Raw genomic sequence first — 19,694 nt, forward strand, 5'->3', positions numbered from 1 at the left:
CACACCCATTCACGCAGGCTATGACATCCTTTTATGAAAATGTCATATATGAAAATGTCAATTCCGTATTCTACACCGGGGGGGGGGGGGGGGGGGGGGGGGGGGTTATGTTGTATAATGCCACTGCCTATATGTTCCAGATAGATGAATCTTTACAATGAAATAATTCATTCTCCAAAATATGGACATTCCGGGCAAACAATAATGCATAGAAGCTAGGCCATCAGCATGTTCATTAACCATGACGGAAAGCTATAAAGTTCATTCCAGAATAGCATTGTAAAACCATGCTTTGACAATAAAATGGATGAGGCCTATGGTGCATGACTTATACGTGACGTATACTGCTGTACAATCTTATAAGAAATATCTGTTTAATTTACCATAACCTTTAATGTCTGTATCTTTCCTATTGCACTCTGTATAAATGTATCATGTACGTTCATCTTTTGCAAAAGCTGCGCCTTGAGCACAATTTGACTGTCAAGAGTGGATTTTGCGCCTTATAAATCTTATGTATAATTATTATTATTATTATATAATTTGAGTTTGATATAGGCCTACATATTTTGATTATAAATGAACATGCATAACCAACAAATGGCAATTAATGCTGCTGATATGATGAAAGTGATGATAAACATAAAGAATGAGAAATAAATAGATGAGGGAGGGGAGAGGTGGGATCGATCGATCGAAGAGAGAGAGAGAGAGAGAGAGAGAGATAGGGAGAGCGAGAAAAGAGGGAGGGGGCGGGGCAGTAATTAAGGGAGAAAATGAGAAATATATAGGGATTGCCTGAACATCTCAATTTTGCAAGTTTGTTTGTTTGTTTGATTTTATTTATTCTAGAGAGAGAGAGAGAGAGAGAGAGATAGGGAGAGCGAGAAAAGAGGAAGGGGGCGGGGCAGTAATTAAGGGAGAAAATGAGAAATATATAGGAATTGCCTGAACATTTCAATTTTGCAAGTTTGTTTGTTTGTTTGATTTTATTTATTCTAGAGAGAGAGCGAGAGAGGGAGATGGAGGGAGGGGCGAGGCAGTAATTAAGAGAGAAAATGAGGGATATAGGGATTGCCTGAACATCTCAATTTTGCAAGTTTGTTTGTTTGATATTATTTATTTATAGAGACCAAAGAGAACGCCCCCCCCCAAAATACCCACCTTTTCATGATCAAAGTGATATTTCATCATCAAAATGCCTAATCATGAAGGGGGGAAATACACATTTCAACATCTCCCTGGCCAAGCTAGTGCGGGTGATAATATTGCCTGAAAACTCCTTAGGGCCGCAGCCGGCCCCTCCCCTGTATGCATATCGCAGTTGTGTGACAGAAAAAGATAAAGCTTGAAAAGGACAAGACATTAGTCAAGGAGAGTGGATAGGATGAAGAAGGAATTTGGAAAAGTAATACCTTAGCTAAGAGGGCCTTGTTAGGATATCTGGAAAGAAGAGGTTTGTTCAAATGTTGATTTGATCACAGTCTAGTGTGTCTGAATGTTGTTGAAGACAATAATGAAGATTATATAAACATCTTGAATCTTCATGTCTTTATCAATGCTTATAGTTCCATGTTATGCATTTCAGTGTCATTGTTCATATAGATTGTTTATAACATATTTTTTCCATTCTTCTTACAATTAAAAGACATGACCTCAAATTAGAAAAAATATGAATAAATATACATGTACTAGAATCAGGTCTCAATTAATTGTTACCATTTAATAGCATCGCTTGTATAAAAATGTTTGCATGATAAAACATTAATAGAAGAATATAACAATTAGTTCATAAGATACCTAATGGACATGGAATGAAAATATTACACAGGCGTTGTGTCATACCTTTTTACATAATTAAACACATCAAAAATATTTAAAAAACTGCACAGATTAAGGTGATCGTGGAACATAAAATGAGAGCAAAAATGAGTAAATAGGATTGCATTAGCTTTTATGAACATTGTGCATCATATAAGTGTATAATTATTTTCACAAGATGTATAACCATATAGTCTTTCAAATACATCTGTCATTAATATCATGTTAAAATAAATTCGGCAATCATCTTTACAAAAACAAAAATCATAGCTAAATTGGTGGGACTATATATATATATATATGATTGTGAAAGGATTGTATATTGCATGTTATATAAAAGAAATTTCTAGATACCGGTATATACAAGAACATCAACAGTTTTACTTAAATGAGAAGTACTGAAAATAAAGCGTATACCATTAAAAGATATCATTTTCAAAGTGATTATTACAACTGCTTGATATGATGAACATACATAATGAACAATTTCATCATCAAAATCAATGTCTATGATGAAATAAGCTACCAGCCAAGACATACAGCTCGAGTTTTCATCTTTATTTTAATAAATAATATTCATGTTATGTGACTTTTGATAATTTAGGTGGGCATATTTTCTGAGGGAATTCACCTCACACTCGGCATGAACGACACATGTTCTGGGGGTGTACTAAGATCGACTTTAAGTTGAACGTAACTATGACAGGCCTTTCACGCATGCCACTCATTCCTCTAACCATTCCTGGCATTGGTTTCTCAACGGACGTACATATTGTGGTCACAAATCTACAGAATTTCCCTTTTTTAATAGTTCATTATTGAAGGAAAATATATTATCTAAAGATCATAGTTGAGAGACCAATGATGGTAGCAACCATCATGAACAGCCTGCCATAGTTAAATCCAAGTTGATCATATTCTTTGTGAAACACCCCCCAGGTGACAACTGCTCCGCGGTCAATATCATTCACTTATTGAATTCTTAATTTCAAATTTTTGAACCTGGAACAAACACTATACCAAACCCTAACCCTAAACCTAAAACAACAAAAAAGCTTAGCCCTATGTTGGATGACATAAAGCCTAAAAGTCTAAAATGCGATTTGAATATGAAATAAGTTAAGTTCTTAGCTTAGCGATTTACTTAGTCAATTTCTTACTTATTCTAAATATCAAATTGAATACAGGCCCAGAGCATATATGTTGAAACACGTGTTCTGTTGCTACCCAAGACTACTTTAGCAGAAAAGGCAGGTTTATTCTAGACAGCGTTTACCAAAGGAGAAAAGAACACAAATATGAAATCTTTACCTTAAAAATTATCAAAACATTTGATAGAAGAACTGTGGAGTTTAGGGCTTTAGACCAAAATTTAAAACATACGGGATCAGAATATATTTGGTTACCGTACTTTCAGTACCATGCCTGCTTAGACGTTGAGTTCTCAGACTTTTAGACAAAATGTAGAGAACTCAATAATATATCTTTCACTTTATTGCGTAAATCTACAAAATAAAAATGGTTACATGTTAATGCCTATAATTACGAATGAAAAATGAGTTGAAATGTACAATGTAAGGCGAGGCGTCAAAAATATCGATACCAGCAGGCTGCCGCCTCACGTATTGGCGCATCGAGGCTGCAATTACGGCCGAAGCCTGGCTGGGGCAATTATTTTTCTTTTATTAGCCCAGCCGGCTTGCGCCAGGCTGGGATCTGAGGCTCGGTTTCCATTCGAAAGGCGGCAGCCGGCGCATGCTTTTGAATGCCATTTACTACCGCCAGCGGTAGCCGGCTGAGCTAATTTAAAAAATGCAGCCAGGACGCACAAGTGCAGTTAGCTGCCGCTGGCTGGTATATTTATTTTTGACGCCTCGCCTAATACATGTCCATGAGACATACAAAATTAAAAATTCTGAAGTTGACAAAGTATGTTGCCGTCACTGGAGGCAAAGAATAACATTAAACATTCATAAAAAAGCAAAAGTTATCAGGGCTCTTATTTAACTTTTCATTAGAGTTGCCAGGCAGAATGCCTAGATGATTGTTTTAGTAGCCCAATACTAGTATTGTCGTAAAATACCACAAGGTCATTAAAATGTGCTTAACTGCCACCTGGGGGGGGGGGGGGTGTTTCACAAAGGTCCTTAATTGAACTTAACTCTAAGTTGGACTTAAAAATTATGGAGAGCCATGTGTAGCCTTAAATTAAAATATATTCAAAAGCAAAAATTCAAGTACTTTAGACTTTTTATAAATTCCACATCAAGAACATGAAGTCTCCTTGATAATAGAAGTTATGAATGATTTGAATCAACATTTTATTTAACTTTTACAAAATATTTTCATAGATGCTAACGGCTTACCATAATTGTCAAGTTCAACTTAGAGATAAGTTCAACTTAGGATCTTTGTGAAACACCCCCAGGGCAACGAAGGTATAATATTTAGGTTTTAGTTTGCCTGGTAAGAGATTTCTTGGTGAATAGCACCCAAGCAAATGCTAATTTCGATAAAAATAGTCCTTAAAGGCAGGCTTTACTACTTCAACTAGAAGGGATTAGACCACCCAGCATGCCAGCAAGGTCACTGTGACAGGTGGCTATCTCATTAACTCAGTTCTCATTTAACATAAGAAAAAGAGGATCATGGGGGACCAACAGGTACCGATTGGGGAAGTTTTCTATATAGAGGGAGCAAGTAGCTACAAGAAGGACAGTGTGCCTTTAAAATATCTGAAATTGAAGACCCCAAAATGTCACCAGGATGTCCCATACAGTTGAGAACATATAATACAGCTATATATACACATACCCACATGAAATATTTCAGTGCATACAAAATTAGAAGTAAAAGTATCGCCCAGAAAGTTTACAAGGCATAGAGTGCTAAAACAGATTTACACATTGACTAAGTGGACTACAAAACAATAGAATAATGGGACATGACCATTTCCTTGCTTAACAAATAATTTCATGAATAAAAAGCAATTAAATTCTTAGCAGATTTAAAGCCCCTCTGCACTAGGTTTGGCCAGGAAGGATTAGACCTCCCTGAATGGTTACTGACAGGTGGTTATCTCATCAAATCAGCTCTCAAATAACATAAGAAAAAGGGGACCAGGGGGATCAATGGTCCCAGATTAGGCATTGTTTGCTATATAGAGGGCGCAAGTAGCTATAAGTAGTGCAGTGGGGCTTTAATGGCATCAAGCTGATGAAAAGAAATACCAGTGTGTTCTTAAAAATCAAGAAAACCAGTCTAATAGCATCTGTACTTGCATGCTAATACTTTAACCTCTCACTTCTGATTTGCATGAACTGTTCCATAATACCATACATTAGCGCTTAGAGACTTCAGTGGAAAGCGCTGTATAAGCACCGTTTTTATTATTATTATTATTATTATTATTATTATTATTATTATAATAATACAATTTTAGTACCAGCAAGATGCAATCAAATCAGGAAAAGTTAGACATAATTGTATATGCACCAATACCAAGCGAGGAAGATGTCAAGGGCAAAATAACATGGGCAAATTCTACCCGGTACAAAAAAGGGTAATACATTGTAAATACACCAATGCATGCATGTAGTGTCAACCTGAAAATTGTTTTGATCATCCAAAGTCCACCGACTTGCCTTAAGACACATTCATTCGAAATTGCATTTGATGGTTAGCTTACTCTGTATACATTGATGTATATTTAATATGTATGGTAATTTGTAGGTTTATTTGTAAATGTTTTGTTTATCATTGTATTTTGTTTTTTATTGTTTTTTGTATAGAGTCTTCGGTGGAAAGCACCTTATTCGCACCTTTTTTATTATTAAACACATTTGACTTGACTTGGACGGAGGACAGCTCGCGTGTTGGGGGCCAGAAGGGCATTAGTTCATAGGCTTAAACAGAGAGTCAAAGATAAACTTGAGTTTTGGTAAAAAAATAAAATGAATTCTCACAGAATCAAACGAAACTTACACTGAATGTTCAAGAGTACAAATAAATGTCATTTGCCAAAAAATGTTGGTAGAAAATGTATACAGGCTGAGTAATAAGCATAGAAAGATAAGGAAATCAAGGTTAGTAGCCCCGACACCATTTGTGTAGTCCCATATACATGTTTTTGTGTACAGTGCTTGTTACTTTACCGAGACTTGGTCAAATTTATTATGATTTGGATGACTCGAGAACCTTGCAGTACACACCAATACTTACATGCTACATGATCAACTTTTTCTGATCCATTCCACACCTTTTCTTTCACAATGCAATCGCATGACAAGAACTCAACTTTATCTTTAACATTCAACACCCTTCTGGCTCTGATCGGTGGATTAAACAGTATTAACGCTTAGAGACTTCGGTGGAAAGCGCTTTATAGGCACAGTTTTATTATTATTACTCTGCTGAGGAGTCCAACTTGCACCATAGGTTTATTTTATAAATGAACTGCTATTGAGAGCCAGAAGGAAGTTAGCTGAACAGCGAGTTAACACCCTTCTCAAGTTCTGGCTCTCATTGGTGGATTGAACAGTACTGGTGTTCACACTTACAGACTTCGGTGGAAAGCGTTTTATAAGCGCCGTTTTATTATTATTATATTATTATTATCCTGCTGAGGAGTCCAACTCGCACCATAGGTTTACTTCAAAAATGAACTGCTATATATTGATAAGTCACTTGGTCTACTTGCACAAAGCAATGCAAACAGTATTAACGCTTAGAGACTTTGGTGGAAAGCATTTTATAAGCACCGTTTGATCATTATTATATAATTATTATCCTGCTGAGGAATCCAACTCGCACCATAAGTTTATTTAAAAAACGAACTGCTACATATTGATAACTCACTTAATCTACTTGCACAAAGCAATGCAAAGAATGAAATTCCTGATAAAAGAAGGCTCTGTACCCAAGAGATCCGGGCCCTGTTTCACAAAACTTGCCATCAGTGACAAATGACAGTTTTTGTTACAAGATGGTGAAATCCTTGCTTCTGATTGGTTATCAGCGGATTTGGCACTGATTTTCGTCATTTGTCATTGAAAAAGGGGCTTTGTGAAAATGGACCCAGGTTATCAACCTGTTGAGTAAACACTTCTCTCATTTCCAAGGATTAATGGATGGACCAATAGTTCCTGTAGGTCACAGGTTCAAGGCACGGGCAGGCTCTCTCTCACGTTTGAGAGATCATGAAGAACGGAATGGTTGCGTATCGCCATCACCTTCATCACCAAATGCTGTTTGAGATGAAAGAAGGAAGAACAACAGTAAGTAGTGTGGCTCGTATAATTCTCATTTCTCATTTTTTTCTAATTTCATTTATTTCATTCTACATAAAAAAACATTAAACATACAAACATGAAATACATGATATACAGATAAAAGATCGATTACAAGAAAAATACAAAGGGAAGGAGCAAACAAAACTTGTATGGATATGTGGGGTTAACAAAAAGGGCAATTGGCCAAATGAACGTATACACTGTAATGTTGAGAAAAGAAAAAAGGAAAAGAAAAGCAGAGAAACCTGAACCCCAATACAAAAGAAAACAAAAGGGAAGGAGAAGGGAAGGGGAGGGGGAATACATTACAAATTACAAAGTACATTTACTGAAGCGTTATGTCATTTAAATTGAGATTAAGTATACAATGATAAAAGATGGGATTTATGCAATTGTTTAGAAATGTTCATTGAATTAAAGTTTTTCCTAATCAAGCAAGGAATGGTACATCCAGAGATGCCAACCTTCACAACCCAAAAAGAGTGAGAGGTAATAAACAGTATTTTTACCCAAAAAACATTATTTTAAAAGATGATATATATACATATGATAGAAATTTCAAGAAAACAAATTTAAGTGAAAAAACGTAACAAATACAGCAAAAACTGAGCGGTTGGCATCTCTGCACATCCATGTGATGTGTTGGCCACTTCATTTATATATTTTTTTTTCTTTCTTCAAAGGGGAGAAGTGGGGAAAAAAAATTCAAACCTGTATTTCTGAAAAAAAATATATTACATTGGGTGAGAGTCAAATCCTTTTGCACACAATTTTAGAATTACATGTAGCCCTCAAAGAATTCCCTGCCAGCACATTGAATGAATTGAAGAGATTCTTGAAAAAAAAAACTGAAAGGCCAAATGTAAAATGTGAAGCACTACAGACTCACACCTTCGAGGTAATCTCCCCCTCTCTTTTCCCCTCCTTATTTTCTCTTCCTACTCCTTCCTCTTCATTCTTCTAATTAGTTCTCCTCCTCCTTCTTCTTCTTCTTGCTCTTCCTCCACCTACTCCTCCTTCTCCTCCTCCTTCTCCATTTCCTTTAAATAATTATTCATATTATCACGTCTCTTTTGAAAGAAAGAGAAAGAAAAAAATTCTCAATAACCAACCTTTCTCCTTGAGTCCCTTTCCAAAGTTTGAATACACCTTGGACATGCACAGGACGACGGCCACTCTGACAAGAAGACCAAGGACTGAACAGACTATGTCCTCCTCCTCCTCCTGCTCCTACTACTACTACTACTACTACTACTACTACTACTACTACTACTACTACTACTACTACTACTACTACTACTACTACTTCTTCTTCTAACTCTAATTCTTCCTATTATCACTTCTCATTTGAAAGAAAGAAAAAGAAAAGTTTTCTCAATAACCAACCTTTCTCCTTGAGTCCCTTTCCAAAGTTCGAATACACCTTGGACATGCACAGGACGACGGCCACTCTGACAAGAAGACCAAGGACGGAACAGACTATGATGGCATAGTTAAGAAGCTGCATGCTGGAGTTATGAGGGTCAAAGTCCTGGGCCACCTGGGAATATGGAAAAGGGACAGAGGAATGAATTTGCTGATCACCGAGACAAAGTATAATAACATTACGATACAGTCAAACCTGTCTATAGTGACCACCCAAGGGTAACACAAAAAGTGGCCTTTGTAGACAGGTTGTCTTTGTAGACGGGTTCCTTTAGTACATGATTTAATAAGAAACCATTTTCAAGGGAATCAACAAATATGGCCTTTGTAGACAGGTGGTCTTTGTAGACAGGTGGTCACCTAAGCAGGTTTGACTATACAAGTACATTCAAACCTGTCTTTAATGCTGGCCACCTATCTATAATTGTCACCTGTACTGTGTCCCTTAAAAATCCGGTAACTTTGTCTTAGATCCTTAAAAAATATCCTTGATTTAGCTCATGCTGTAATGATAATTATAAACCTTTAGGTCAGTCAGGAAAGGGAGAAAAGAGGGGAAAAACAAGGAAAAAAGAATGTCAGAAAGGAACAAAATCGTGGTAGATCATAAGAGTAAAGATGATAAGGTAAAGGAGGAAAGGGCAAGAATTTTTTTTTTAAAGTAGAAAATATATAAAACAGAAGGTAGAAGAGACAAAAAGGTTAAATAAGAAATAGAGCCTTTGAGTTTGAAATCAAGAAATGACAAGAAAAGATGAAGCAAAAGAATAGGAGAAAGGGGAGACAAAACAATGAATTGGAAAAGGTAGAAGAAAAAAGAAAGGAAGAGAAAAACAGAAAGTAGGAAAAGATGAAGGATAGACAAAAAGAGATAGGAGAAAAAGTAATAGAGGGAGAAGAAAATAAAGGGGAAGGATTCCCACAAAACTTCATACTTACCCTGACTATTTTGAAGATGATATATGCTGGCTCAAAAACGCTTGTGGCGAAAAATATCCATGTGAGATGCTTGTTCTCGTATCTCATCTGCAATGACAAGGGAATCAACGACATATACGTGTGATGGAATAAGGCAATAACACTCCTTGATAATGATAACAAGGGCATTCACACCATGTCGATGGCCATTCAAGATCATCCTTGCAGACACAAAGGGTGGTATTCTGGAAAGCGGACTAACTTTAGTCCATGGTTTAATCCACCGACTAAGTATGGAATGCCAAGTGTCCATATGAATATATTTTTGAATAATTTGATATGTCCCTAAATAACCATGATAACCTAGTTATATCATAGTTATATTGTTGTTTATTGATTATGTTATTACATTTTATTTTAATTTAGTGACAGATTAAATTATTTAAAAAAAAATATTCATATGGACATTTGGCGTTCCATACTTAGTCTGTGGATTAAACCATGGACTAAAGTTAGTCCGCTTTCGAGAATACCACCCTTTGTGTTACAGGGCGTAGGTCTTCTATTTTGTCTGACAACATAATTCAAACAAAAAAAATTCTTCAACTTTTAGAGTAAGATATGGAGAGTAATGCAATGTCAAGTGAAATAACATACAGCAATCATAACTCATAATATCATGCTGAAGAAACTACAATCAATGTATATATTGTAACGTTTCCAATGTAACAATCATTTTCAGAATGTTATTATATTTGTGACGATGTACATTTGATATTATTGTATTATGTATTTCTTCTTGTATTATGTATATGTACAATGACTGGCCTAGCCTGTGTTTTTCTTATATTGTACCTCCAAAATTCATCCATAGATCTATTTAAGGCAATGGGCTGTTATCAAAATTCCATATTATATTTTTGCTACTTATGCCTCCATAAAAAACTTAGACTTCGAGTTTTAAAAAGGAAATGAAAGGCATCAATTGAACAATAAATGGGCCTTTAGCTCTATTTCAAAACCTGGATTGCCATATTCTTTGGAGCATCATGTGACAGACGTTATGCCATATTTTTGGAGTATCATGGAACTTTCAGTTTCGTATTGACAAAATTTAATTGTGGCAGTCTTGTTTGTTCCATTATTCAACCAAAGCCGGGAAAGCCAGGAAATGACTGAAGAGAAAGAGAGAGAGAGAGAGAGAGAGAGAGCGAGAGAAAAAAGGGGGGGGGGGTAGAGGAAGAGTAAGCAAGAGACAAAGAGGGAAAGGGAGAGATAGTGGTCTTTAGAAACAGGTTTCAAGATATAGGTCCATTACAATGAACGAATCAAACTGATAAAGACCCAGTAAAGGCCTATATTACACGAGGGGCAACACAAGAACTACATTTCTTCTCTCACCTGTGTGGTCTTTGTATACTGGATTATTGACGTAAAATTAATGACAACAGACATATCTTACCGATAAAAATCCGACTACGGCCCATATCATGCCGTAGGTCACACCAAAACATATGATGAGCGTTTCAAACAATGAGATGGAAGATAGGTCGTCCAGTACGAGAATCACTATGCTGACCTACAAATCAAATCATGACAAAAAGACAATTATTAAAACCATAAACCAAGGGGGAGGGAGGGAGGAGGGGGGGGGGGGGGGGGGGGGGGGGGGGGGGGGTTGTCATACCCTTTGGAGGCCTTTGGAACGGTTTAGCATTGTATTTTGTTAGTTATAGCGCTTTGAGACTTCGGTGATAAGCGCTTTATAAGCACCGTTTTTATTATTATTATTATTATGACTACAGCTATTTCAATTTCGTTTTTTATCCCCCCCCCCCCCATTTTCTCTCCCTCCTTGAGTATTCTCCTGCATATCCTTTTTGCATGCCAAGTTTTAAATCAGTGATCGAGTCATGTGGCGTTCTTTGGCGGAGATCCCAATGATAACATCTACTCTATTTGAATAGGGTTAAAGTTAAAAACATGTACATGTACACTGTTTCCTATTAAAGGCATCGTTTAGCAATGTTAAATCTGAGATGTATGGCCCTACGTGTTATCAGTGTGTGTGATATGGTGTAATATTGAAGCCCTAAAAAATTGCTCTTCAAAATGATCATGAAGTGCCTCTTTTTTTTTTTTTTTTACCATACCCATTTTCCCCAACTGACTGTAGTGTTATAAAAAACGTTAGGAAAACGAAAAATGAAATCTCGATTTCCTATCATAAATATCTTGATAATCAGATAGGCGATTGGCTTGTCAAAGTCATGGGATTCCTGACTGACCTAAAGGTTTATGATTATAATTGCAGCATGAGTTAAATCTGGGATTTTGTTTCAGAATCTAAATACCCTCTCATAACACAGCCTATCTGCACTAGTTTGGCCAGGAAGGATTAGACCTCCCTGCATGGTCACTGGCAGGTGGTTATCTAATCAAGTCAGCTCTCAATTTACATAAGAAAACTGGCACCATGGGGGATCAACGGGTAGGCATCGTTGGCTATATAGAGGGCACAAGTAGCTATAAGTAGTGCAGTCCTGCTTTAAGTGATTACAGAAAGAGTCAGTACACTGTATTGTACTGGTGCTGTACAGACAAAACATAGGTACATAATCAAATGAACACTACATGTAGGTCTGCATAATCTGACACACTTTAAAGATAGTACCAGCATCTTCCAAAATATGACAAACCCTCCCTTTATGAGCCATTCAATGTTAGCTGGCAATTGTCCTTTGGGTTAGTGTTGAGCAATATGGTGAAAATCTAATAAAATGCTGGTACATGAACAGGATAGCATACATTTACATGTCTACATAAACAAAATACTTCCTTACTCATTCAGCAACATATTGTAAATGTTAATGTTATGCATGTGCATCCATACAATGTACATGTACATTTTCATTTCGTATGCAGGTAAGACCAAAACAGTACATTATAGTTCAATGCCTCATTGTCATGAAAGAAGGCAATTTTATCTTTTTTTGAGCCAAAAGGGAGTTGAGTTATGGTCATATGATTGCATTGTGAAAGAAAAAGTTGATCATCTAGCATATAAGTATTTGTGTGTATTATTATTGCAAGGGTCTAGAATCATCAAAATGATAAGAAATTTAACCAAGTCTAATTGGTAAAGTTACAAGCATCGTACACAGAAAGATGTATATGAGACTACACGGACATGTGGCATAAAAATCTGTCCTGATTTGTATGATGTTACATGCCATATTTAGAATATGAAGGCATTTGAAGAGCCATGCTTTTCAGGGAACATTTTGTATCTGATGTTCTTCCACACTTGCATAATACAATGATAAGGCTCACAAATTATTTTTCCCCTCTTCTCAGAACTCAACCTTCTCTTTAAAGATAAACTCCAGTTCTGGTAAAAAAAAAGAAAATTAATTCTCACAGAATCAAACGAAACTTACACTGAATGTTCAAGATTACAAATAAATGTCATGTGCCAAACAATTTTGGAAGAAAATGTATACTGGCTGAGTAATGAGAATAGAAAGATAAGGAAATCAGGGTAGTACCAGCCCCGACACCATGTGTGTTGTCCCATATACAGCTTTCTGTGTAAGTGATTGTTACTTCACCAAGACTCGGTCAAATTTATTATGATTTTGATGACTCAAGCACCTTGCATTACACACCATTACTTACATGCTATATGATCAACTTTTCTGATCCATTCCACACCTTTTCTTTCACAATGCAATCGCATTACCAGAACTCAAGTTTATCTTTAAGACCCTTTTATGTCATTTTCTCACAATCTTACAGTACAAACAAACAAACAAACTTGCCTCAAGCTGAAAATCAAACTTTAGTAGTGATTCACAAAGAAACATGTACTGGCACATATCTACATGAAAAAGAAAGAGGGAGAGAGGGAGAGAGAGAGAGAGAGAGAGGGGGAGGGGAAGAGAGGGAGGGGGAGAGGGAGAAAAGAGAGAGAGAGAGAGAGGGGGAGAGGGAGAGGGAGAGAGAGAGAGAGAGAGAGAGAGGGAGAGGGAGAGAGAGAGAGAGAGGGGAGGGGGAGAGGGGGAGGGGAGAGGGGGAAGAAAGAGAGAGAGGGAGAGAGAGGGAGAGAGAGAGAGGGAGAGAGAGAAAGAGAGAGGGAGAGAGAGAAAGAGAGAGAGAGAGGGGAGGGGAGAGGGGGAAGAAAGAGAGAGAGAGAGAGAGAGAGAGAGAGGCACAAAGAAAAGTGAGAAAGAAGGGGGTGGTTGGAGAGAAAAACAAGGTATTTGTTATTCAAAATTGTGATAATGAATTTCAAACCTTTTATACTATAGAGAGTATACTATACACAAAATATATACTATCCATAAACAAAACTTACAAAAGGTTGCTGTCCTTCTTAATGTTTACATAATTGTGTAAAGAATGCTGATATAGTAGGCAAATCTAAATGTACATGAACATTTGAACAGGATGAATGTAACGTGACAGGAAAACCTCGTTCCAAATACAGGAAGGAGAAAGAAAAATATGAAAAAACACTTTCATTTGGAAGTTAAGGTAATTCATATATCTGTTGAATATATACTACTAATATGAAAAGGATCTAGTTTGGTACAATAACCCCTGAAAGAATATTAGAGACTCTTTAAAAGCATTTCAAACATAGATATACCGGTAGTACAACTGCCCCTAATAGTCACATGTATGCATGTACATGTACATCATTCTTTTAGTGGCCATAACAGTTGACCCCTTGGAATCTCGGTCATGGAATGAAGAAAAATTCCCTTGCAGGCATGGTGATAGAGTATCTTATAAAGAATAAGTTTCATATCTATGTCTCAAATGTTTTTTTTTAATGATTAATAATTAATTAGTATAATTATCAATATCATAATTTTACTTGACGGTAAACAAATCATTTCATTTATATCCAAACTGCATATGATAACAGAGTCCGACTGAAACTGACCTTGTAATTCAATGTTTGCTCCGACGGTTCTAAAGATGAGATTTCGGGAGTCGTAATATCTGTACGCGATGTAGAGAGCCATTATGCCCAGCACCGGACCTGCCGCACTGATCAGGATCAAGCGGGCCTGTGAAAAACAATCATAAAAATTTAATCTGTAAAATTGTGGCATACATGTAGCTTGGCATGCTGGGTGGTGGGGGGGGGGGGGGGACTGATATCAGGGGAAAGGTCTTGAGTTGTAAGGGGACCAGTTGTCGTGGGGGAGCTGTAATTAGACGATTACATTAAATTATTTATCAAAAAAAAAAAGGATTCCCAATTTCACATGTTAGGATGTTGTCCCCTTCTCATCATGAAAATGAGGAATATTCTACCATTTAGAACATCATTATAAATTCTTCCATTTTTTTGTTTGTTTAAAGGAGGAGATAAATGGGTACTGGGCTCTGTTGGTATAACTTTGCCATTAATGGCAACTTTCATGAAAACCTTGATTTCATTGGCTGTTGGGTGACTTTGGCATGGTAGTTATTACTGATGGCAAAGTTACCATCAATGGTAAGTTTTATGCAACTAGGCAATGGAGTACTAGTACTCAGCAAATTGAAGAATTACAAATTTTTTAGTTGTTTGGATGTGTTTCCTTCTATATGATATGAAAATAAGGAATAAATGAACTTTCTGTAATATCAGGTCAAACTCTCAATCACATAGGAAGCACTGACTATTGTAGAATTGCTTGTTTAACTTTTGGGGATGCTGTTCCTTCCAGATAATGAAACTGTGAATCTTTTGGATTATGGAGTCAAACTCATTTTAAATAACATGATCACGCAGGAGGTGCGATAGCTCAGGCAGTAGAGCAGTGGTCTCGTAATCCTGTGACCTGGGTTTGAAACCAAGGTGATGCGCTAGTGCCCTTTGGTAAGGCATTAATCTTCAAACCAGGTCCCTCGGAGAGGACCTAAAGCCGTCGGCCGTCTGGTTGCTTACTTACAAGCATTTTATGCTTTCTTTAATAGCAGTCAGGTAAAATAAATTATTATACTTATTATACATTTATCATCTTCTTTGAAAATGGGGATATTTCGAAAAATTGCACACATACCAGTTTAACTGCATGAGATGTTGATCCTTGTTGTAAGTAGTTGATGATACAATAGACCAGGACAATGCAAATTCCAGCCACAAATATGAGCAACTCATTGGCTCTTTCTCCAAACACGCCATTTAGAACATAAAATAAGATGTAAACTGGAAAAATAAGATGAAACAGAGAGAAAATAAATGTTTGAGAGAGAGAGAGAGAGAGAGAGATGACAATTGAAAAGAGAAAGAGAGAAAGAGAGAAAAAGAGAAACAGAGAAGAGGTGTCATGAAAGAGAGCAAAAGTGTTTAGATGAAGAATTGGAGAAGGAGAAAGGATCTAAAAAGCAAGAGAATGATGACAAGATATTGGTGAACGATTAGAAACAGTTGATGTAGAAGGTAGGACAAAAAGGAGGAGAAATAAATTGTAAGATTTTCATTTAGGAACAGCTGTCAACAAGTTCAACTATCGTCTTGAAATCTTATGAATAATGCACACCTCAGTTTGCTTTGGATACACTTACTAAGTGAACACTGAAACATGAATCCGGAAAAAGATAACTGTTTAAGTACATACAGTATCAATTTTCTTAAAGCTAATCTTGAGCTCTGGTATGGAAATCGTATGTCGAGAGAACATGGCTATAACTCATTCTGGATTGTTTATCATGCAGTAGATTGATTGCTTGAACCAGTAAAATAAAAAAATCCTCACAAAAACTTACTGGAAATCATGATCATCTTCAATACAAACCGCAAATCTCATTTGCACATACCGGTAGTGACCTGTGGTACTGACCTTGATTTCCTTATCTTTCTATGCTCATTTCTCAGCCCCGATAGTCCTATACATTTTCTACCAAAATCGTTTGTCACATCATTAATTTGTAATCTTAAACATTCAGTGTAAGTTTTGTTGGATTCTGTGAGAATTTATTTACTATCATTACCAGAACTCAAGGTAATCTTTAAAATTACAAAGCAAATATATGCCTCAAATTATACAACCACAATTACACTCTCCTTTTTTTGTCTTCTAGAGCCCTCATAGTCAAATAAACCAAAACAAAACAAAACAAAAACAGAAACAATTAGGGTCTATACGATTTTCTAGAAAAAAAAATGCAAATTTGTCTGGATCTGTCGGAGCTTCATGTACAAAATTAAAAGTGGCATGGATGTACAGGCTATACCCCCGATCGCCTAATCTGTGCCTGCAATATGTGTCTACGAACCAGATAAACAAGAATGAATTTATAAGGAAAATACAGGATATATTTTCTTACCAGCATTAAAGAGCAGTAAGATTGCAAACACGGTATCAGTTTCATTATCGCTTGCTTCTGATGATGCCGATGCTGATGGTGTTGGTGTCTGTGTTGTTTGGGCTACGTTCGACTTCGAGTCTCTGATCAGTTCTACGAGGCGAAAGATGGTGAGCGCGGAGACCACCAGGATGCTCAGTGTTGAGAGAACGAGAAAGATCCATTCTAAGGTTGTGACGTCTTTCAGGGATCTCCGCTATCAAGATGATAATAATTGATGACATTAATGACAAGAATGACAAATATATATTGACAGAAACAGTATAACTACGGCGAGTTAGTTTTAGTCAGATCGACCAAATCGAAGTTTTGTTACTAAAAATTTACTATTACTAAATACTTATCTGCTAATTAGTAAGTAGTACAGTAGCAGTAGGGCCAGTTTTAGAGGAAGTAGAGGAAGCCAGAAGTAGGGACTCGGGCCGGGGAAACAAAACCTCAAAATAGATAAATAAATAAATGAAACAAAACACAACAAAGCAAACAAATAATATAACAAAATAAATGTCAAGATTCAAAACAGGACAAAACGAAGAGACATAATTGATTTAAAGACTGTCGAATATGTCATGAATAAAGTCTCAAAATCATTAAAATAGAAACAATACAATATTCGTGGAATTACAGGCTAAAAAGTAAACAATCCATAAAATGCCAATAAAGAAATAAACGTCAAATTAATATGCGTATTATTAGGGGCCTACTACATAATCCGGTATCCGTCATCAGTTACCCGCACTCGCGCGGCTCGCGCCAATGCTCGAGATTCCGTCCAGCCCAGATCTGGCCAACGGCCTAGCTATAGTATAGGCCGTTGATTCCCGACCATTCTTACCTGTCCCACCGGCGTACGAACCATTCCGCCAGTCCCTGTCGGAATCCCCAAATCCTCGAAGGTTATCGCTCCATCTGATGCCGCAGGTTCAGGCCCCTTCGCCCCTCCTTTGGCTGCCATCTTGTCGACAGCAACGCCTACCGCGTAAAGAGCCGTGTTTATGGATTATCTTTACTTCCTTGAGAGCAAAGTTCTTCTGCCGAAAGGAAAACTAGTAAAAGTATTCATTCGTTCGCGATCGATCACATGCATTACTGCATCATGGTCTATTTTTAGATCGTGCACGCGCAAATTAGTGTTGAAGTTACAGATTATTTGAGGTTCATGTCGCTTCTTCTTGTAATGTATGGTAGTGTTAAAGAGCACCTGTGTCGTGATTTTTCAATGTGCATTGTAGTAGGTCCATGGTTTTAGATGGCCATATCATCAATTTTTTAACCATATAATCAAGAGATGATCCAGGATTTTGCGGAAGAGGGGGCAAAGTATTCATAATATTTGCTAAGCACCTACAACAAAAAAGGAAAAAGGATAGATCAAGGGGAAGGACCCGGGAAGTTTAGGTATAAGAAAATATTGCCACTTAAATTAGGTTTCAAAACGGGGAAGCGGGTCGGTTGTGCCCCCTGGAACCGGCGGTGTATTGTACCTATTTATCATTTCTTAATTAATATATCTTTAGCATGAACCTGTTCTGGGAGGGGGAGGGGCGGGAGGGGGGGGGGGGGGTCATACCGTGAGCAAAGGTCATTCGGAGAGATATTATGCCTAATTCGGTCTATATACTGTATGGTTGCTTACACTGGCGTACTAGTGGGGGACGGGCCAGGAAGAGCATAAATTATGTTCCTATAGTCACTAATGGGCCTTATACTTATAGTGGCCACCAGGCGCGTACGAAGGGGGGGGGGGGGGGGGGGGTTGGGGGTTGACCCCCCTTTGACTTTTGTATGTGTGTGTTTTGGAATACCCCCCCCCCCCTTTGCGATTTTTTTTTTATTAAAAAAGAAAAAAAAATTATATATATATAAAATGGGTGACGCCAAAAACCTGACCTTACCCCCCTCCTACTCTAGGAGCCTGGGTCAGAACCCCATCCCAGACCCACCCCCGCTTGGTCGTTACGCTCCCTCGCGGCTAAAGCCTCGCTCTATCGCTTCATCGTTTTACATAACATATTTCACCCCATGCCATTTTGTGCCCCCCGGTATCGTGTAAGAAATTCCTGGATCCGCCCTTGATGCCCATACCCCGTGAGCTTCGGGGGCTCCGCCCCTTGACCCCGGCCCAGGGATTTGCCCCTAGAAGCCACTTTGAAAAACGTTCAGCGGGGCCTGCATGTAAGGGTGGGGTGGTGCGGATTTTTTTTGTCAGCCCTCCCAAACGTTTTTTGCTCATTACGCCACTGGTTGCTTACTAATAACACGCATTTATGCTTATAGCAGTCAGGTAGAATAACCACTACGTTGATAGATACAAAAAAAGTTGAGAGGGAACGGGCCTAGCTAGAACATTTTGCCCCTTCCTCTGTTTTCTTCTGAGATAATGCGTTACCGGCAGTCAATCCTTGTGGTTGAATATTACCTCTGTTTAATTAAAATATCGGAGTAGTTGTATTGAGATCAAAGTTAAACTTTCAAACAGAAAGGCTCATTTGAAGAACCAAACTGAAAGGACAGCGACAGTTCCAATTTTAGACATACTAACAAATGCCTACATTTGAATATAGAATTACTCGTCATATACCAGTGCCACCAATTTTTAAGTAACCTCAACGAAATCCTGTTTACACTAGAAAGTGTCATTTTTGGAAAAGTGTCCCTTTTTACATTTGATAGTTCTCCATTCTCTTTCTAATAAGTGCCCTGCTCTCACCGGGCCTTAAAGGATAATTGACCCTTTAATTTGATGCACTACTGCTTTAATGAGTGCCCCTTTTCCTCTCTAATGAATGATGTTTCTTCTTATTATATGTGCCCTTTTTGTGTTTTCTCATAAGTGCCCACCTCACCTTTTATAGTGTCCTTGTCTCTTGC

The 19,694-nt window shown here is 37.4% G+C and overlaps 1 protein-coding gene across 2 annotated transcripts; it reads right to left on the reverse strand.

The window, feature by feature from the left end:
• Positions 1-6,718: 6,718 nt before the first annotated feature.
• Positions 6,719-17,961, reverse strand: LOC100889110. Of its 2 annotated transcripts, XM_030986921.1 has the most exons (10): positions 17,659-17,960; positions 16,785-17,019; positions 15,518-15,663; positions 14,407-14,533; positions 13,277-13,335; positions 10,918-11,034; positions 9,477-9,563; positions 8,577-8,652; positions 8,225-8,302; positions 6,719-7,067 (listed from the first exon to the last, which is right to left on the reverse strand). In XM_030986921.1, exons 1-10 carry the CDS (start codon positions 17,776-17,778, stop codon positions 7,018-7,020), a joined length of 1,095 nt encoding a protein of 364 aa, XP_030842781.1. In that variant the 5' UTR covers positions 17,779-17,960; the 3' UTR covers positions 6,719-7,017. The 2 variants fall into 2 exon arrangements, with proteins under 2 accessions (XP_030842781.1, XP_030842782.1); XM_030986922.1 differs by lacking the exon at positions 8,225-8,302 and having other exon boundaries at positions 8,499-8,652; positions 17,659-17,961.
• Between the last annotated feature and the right edge of the window lie 1,733 nt (positions 17,962-19,694).

Source organism: Strongylocentrotus purpuratus, unplaced genomic scaffold (assembly GCF_000002235.5).
Source record: "Strongylocentrotus purpuratus isolate Spur 01 unplaced genomic scaffold, Spur_5.0 spur5_scaffold_16, whole genome shotgun sequence".
NCBI lineage: Eukaryota > Metazoa > Echinodermata > Echinoidea > Camarodonta > Strongylocentrotidae > Strongylocentrotus > Strongylocentrotus purpuratus.

Bases quoted from the DNA above. Each gene is read 5' to 3' on its own strand.
- LOC100889110 (XM_030986922.1), bottom strand. From the start codon at position 17,778: ATGGCAGCCAAAGGAGGGGCGAAGGGGCCTGAACCTGCGGCATCAGAT. The intron at 17,020-17,658 runs GTAAGAATGGTC...TCATCTTGATAG, and splicing joins TTCGTACGCCGGTGGGACAG to CGGAGATCCCTGAAAGACGT. The intron at 8,653-9,476 runs GTAAGTATGAAG...CCATATTCCCAG, and splicing joins TCATCTTCAAAATAGTCAGG to GTGGCCCAGGACTTTGACCC.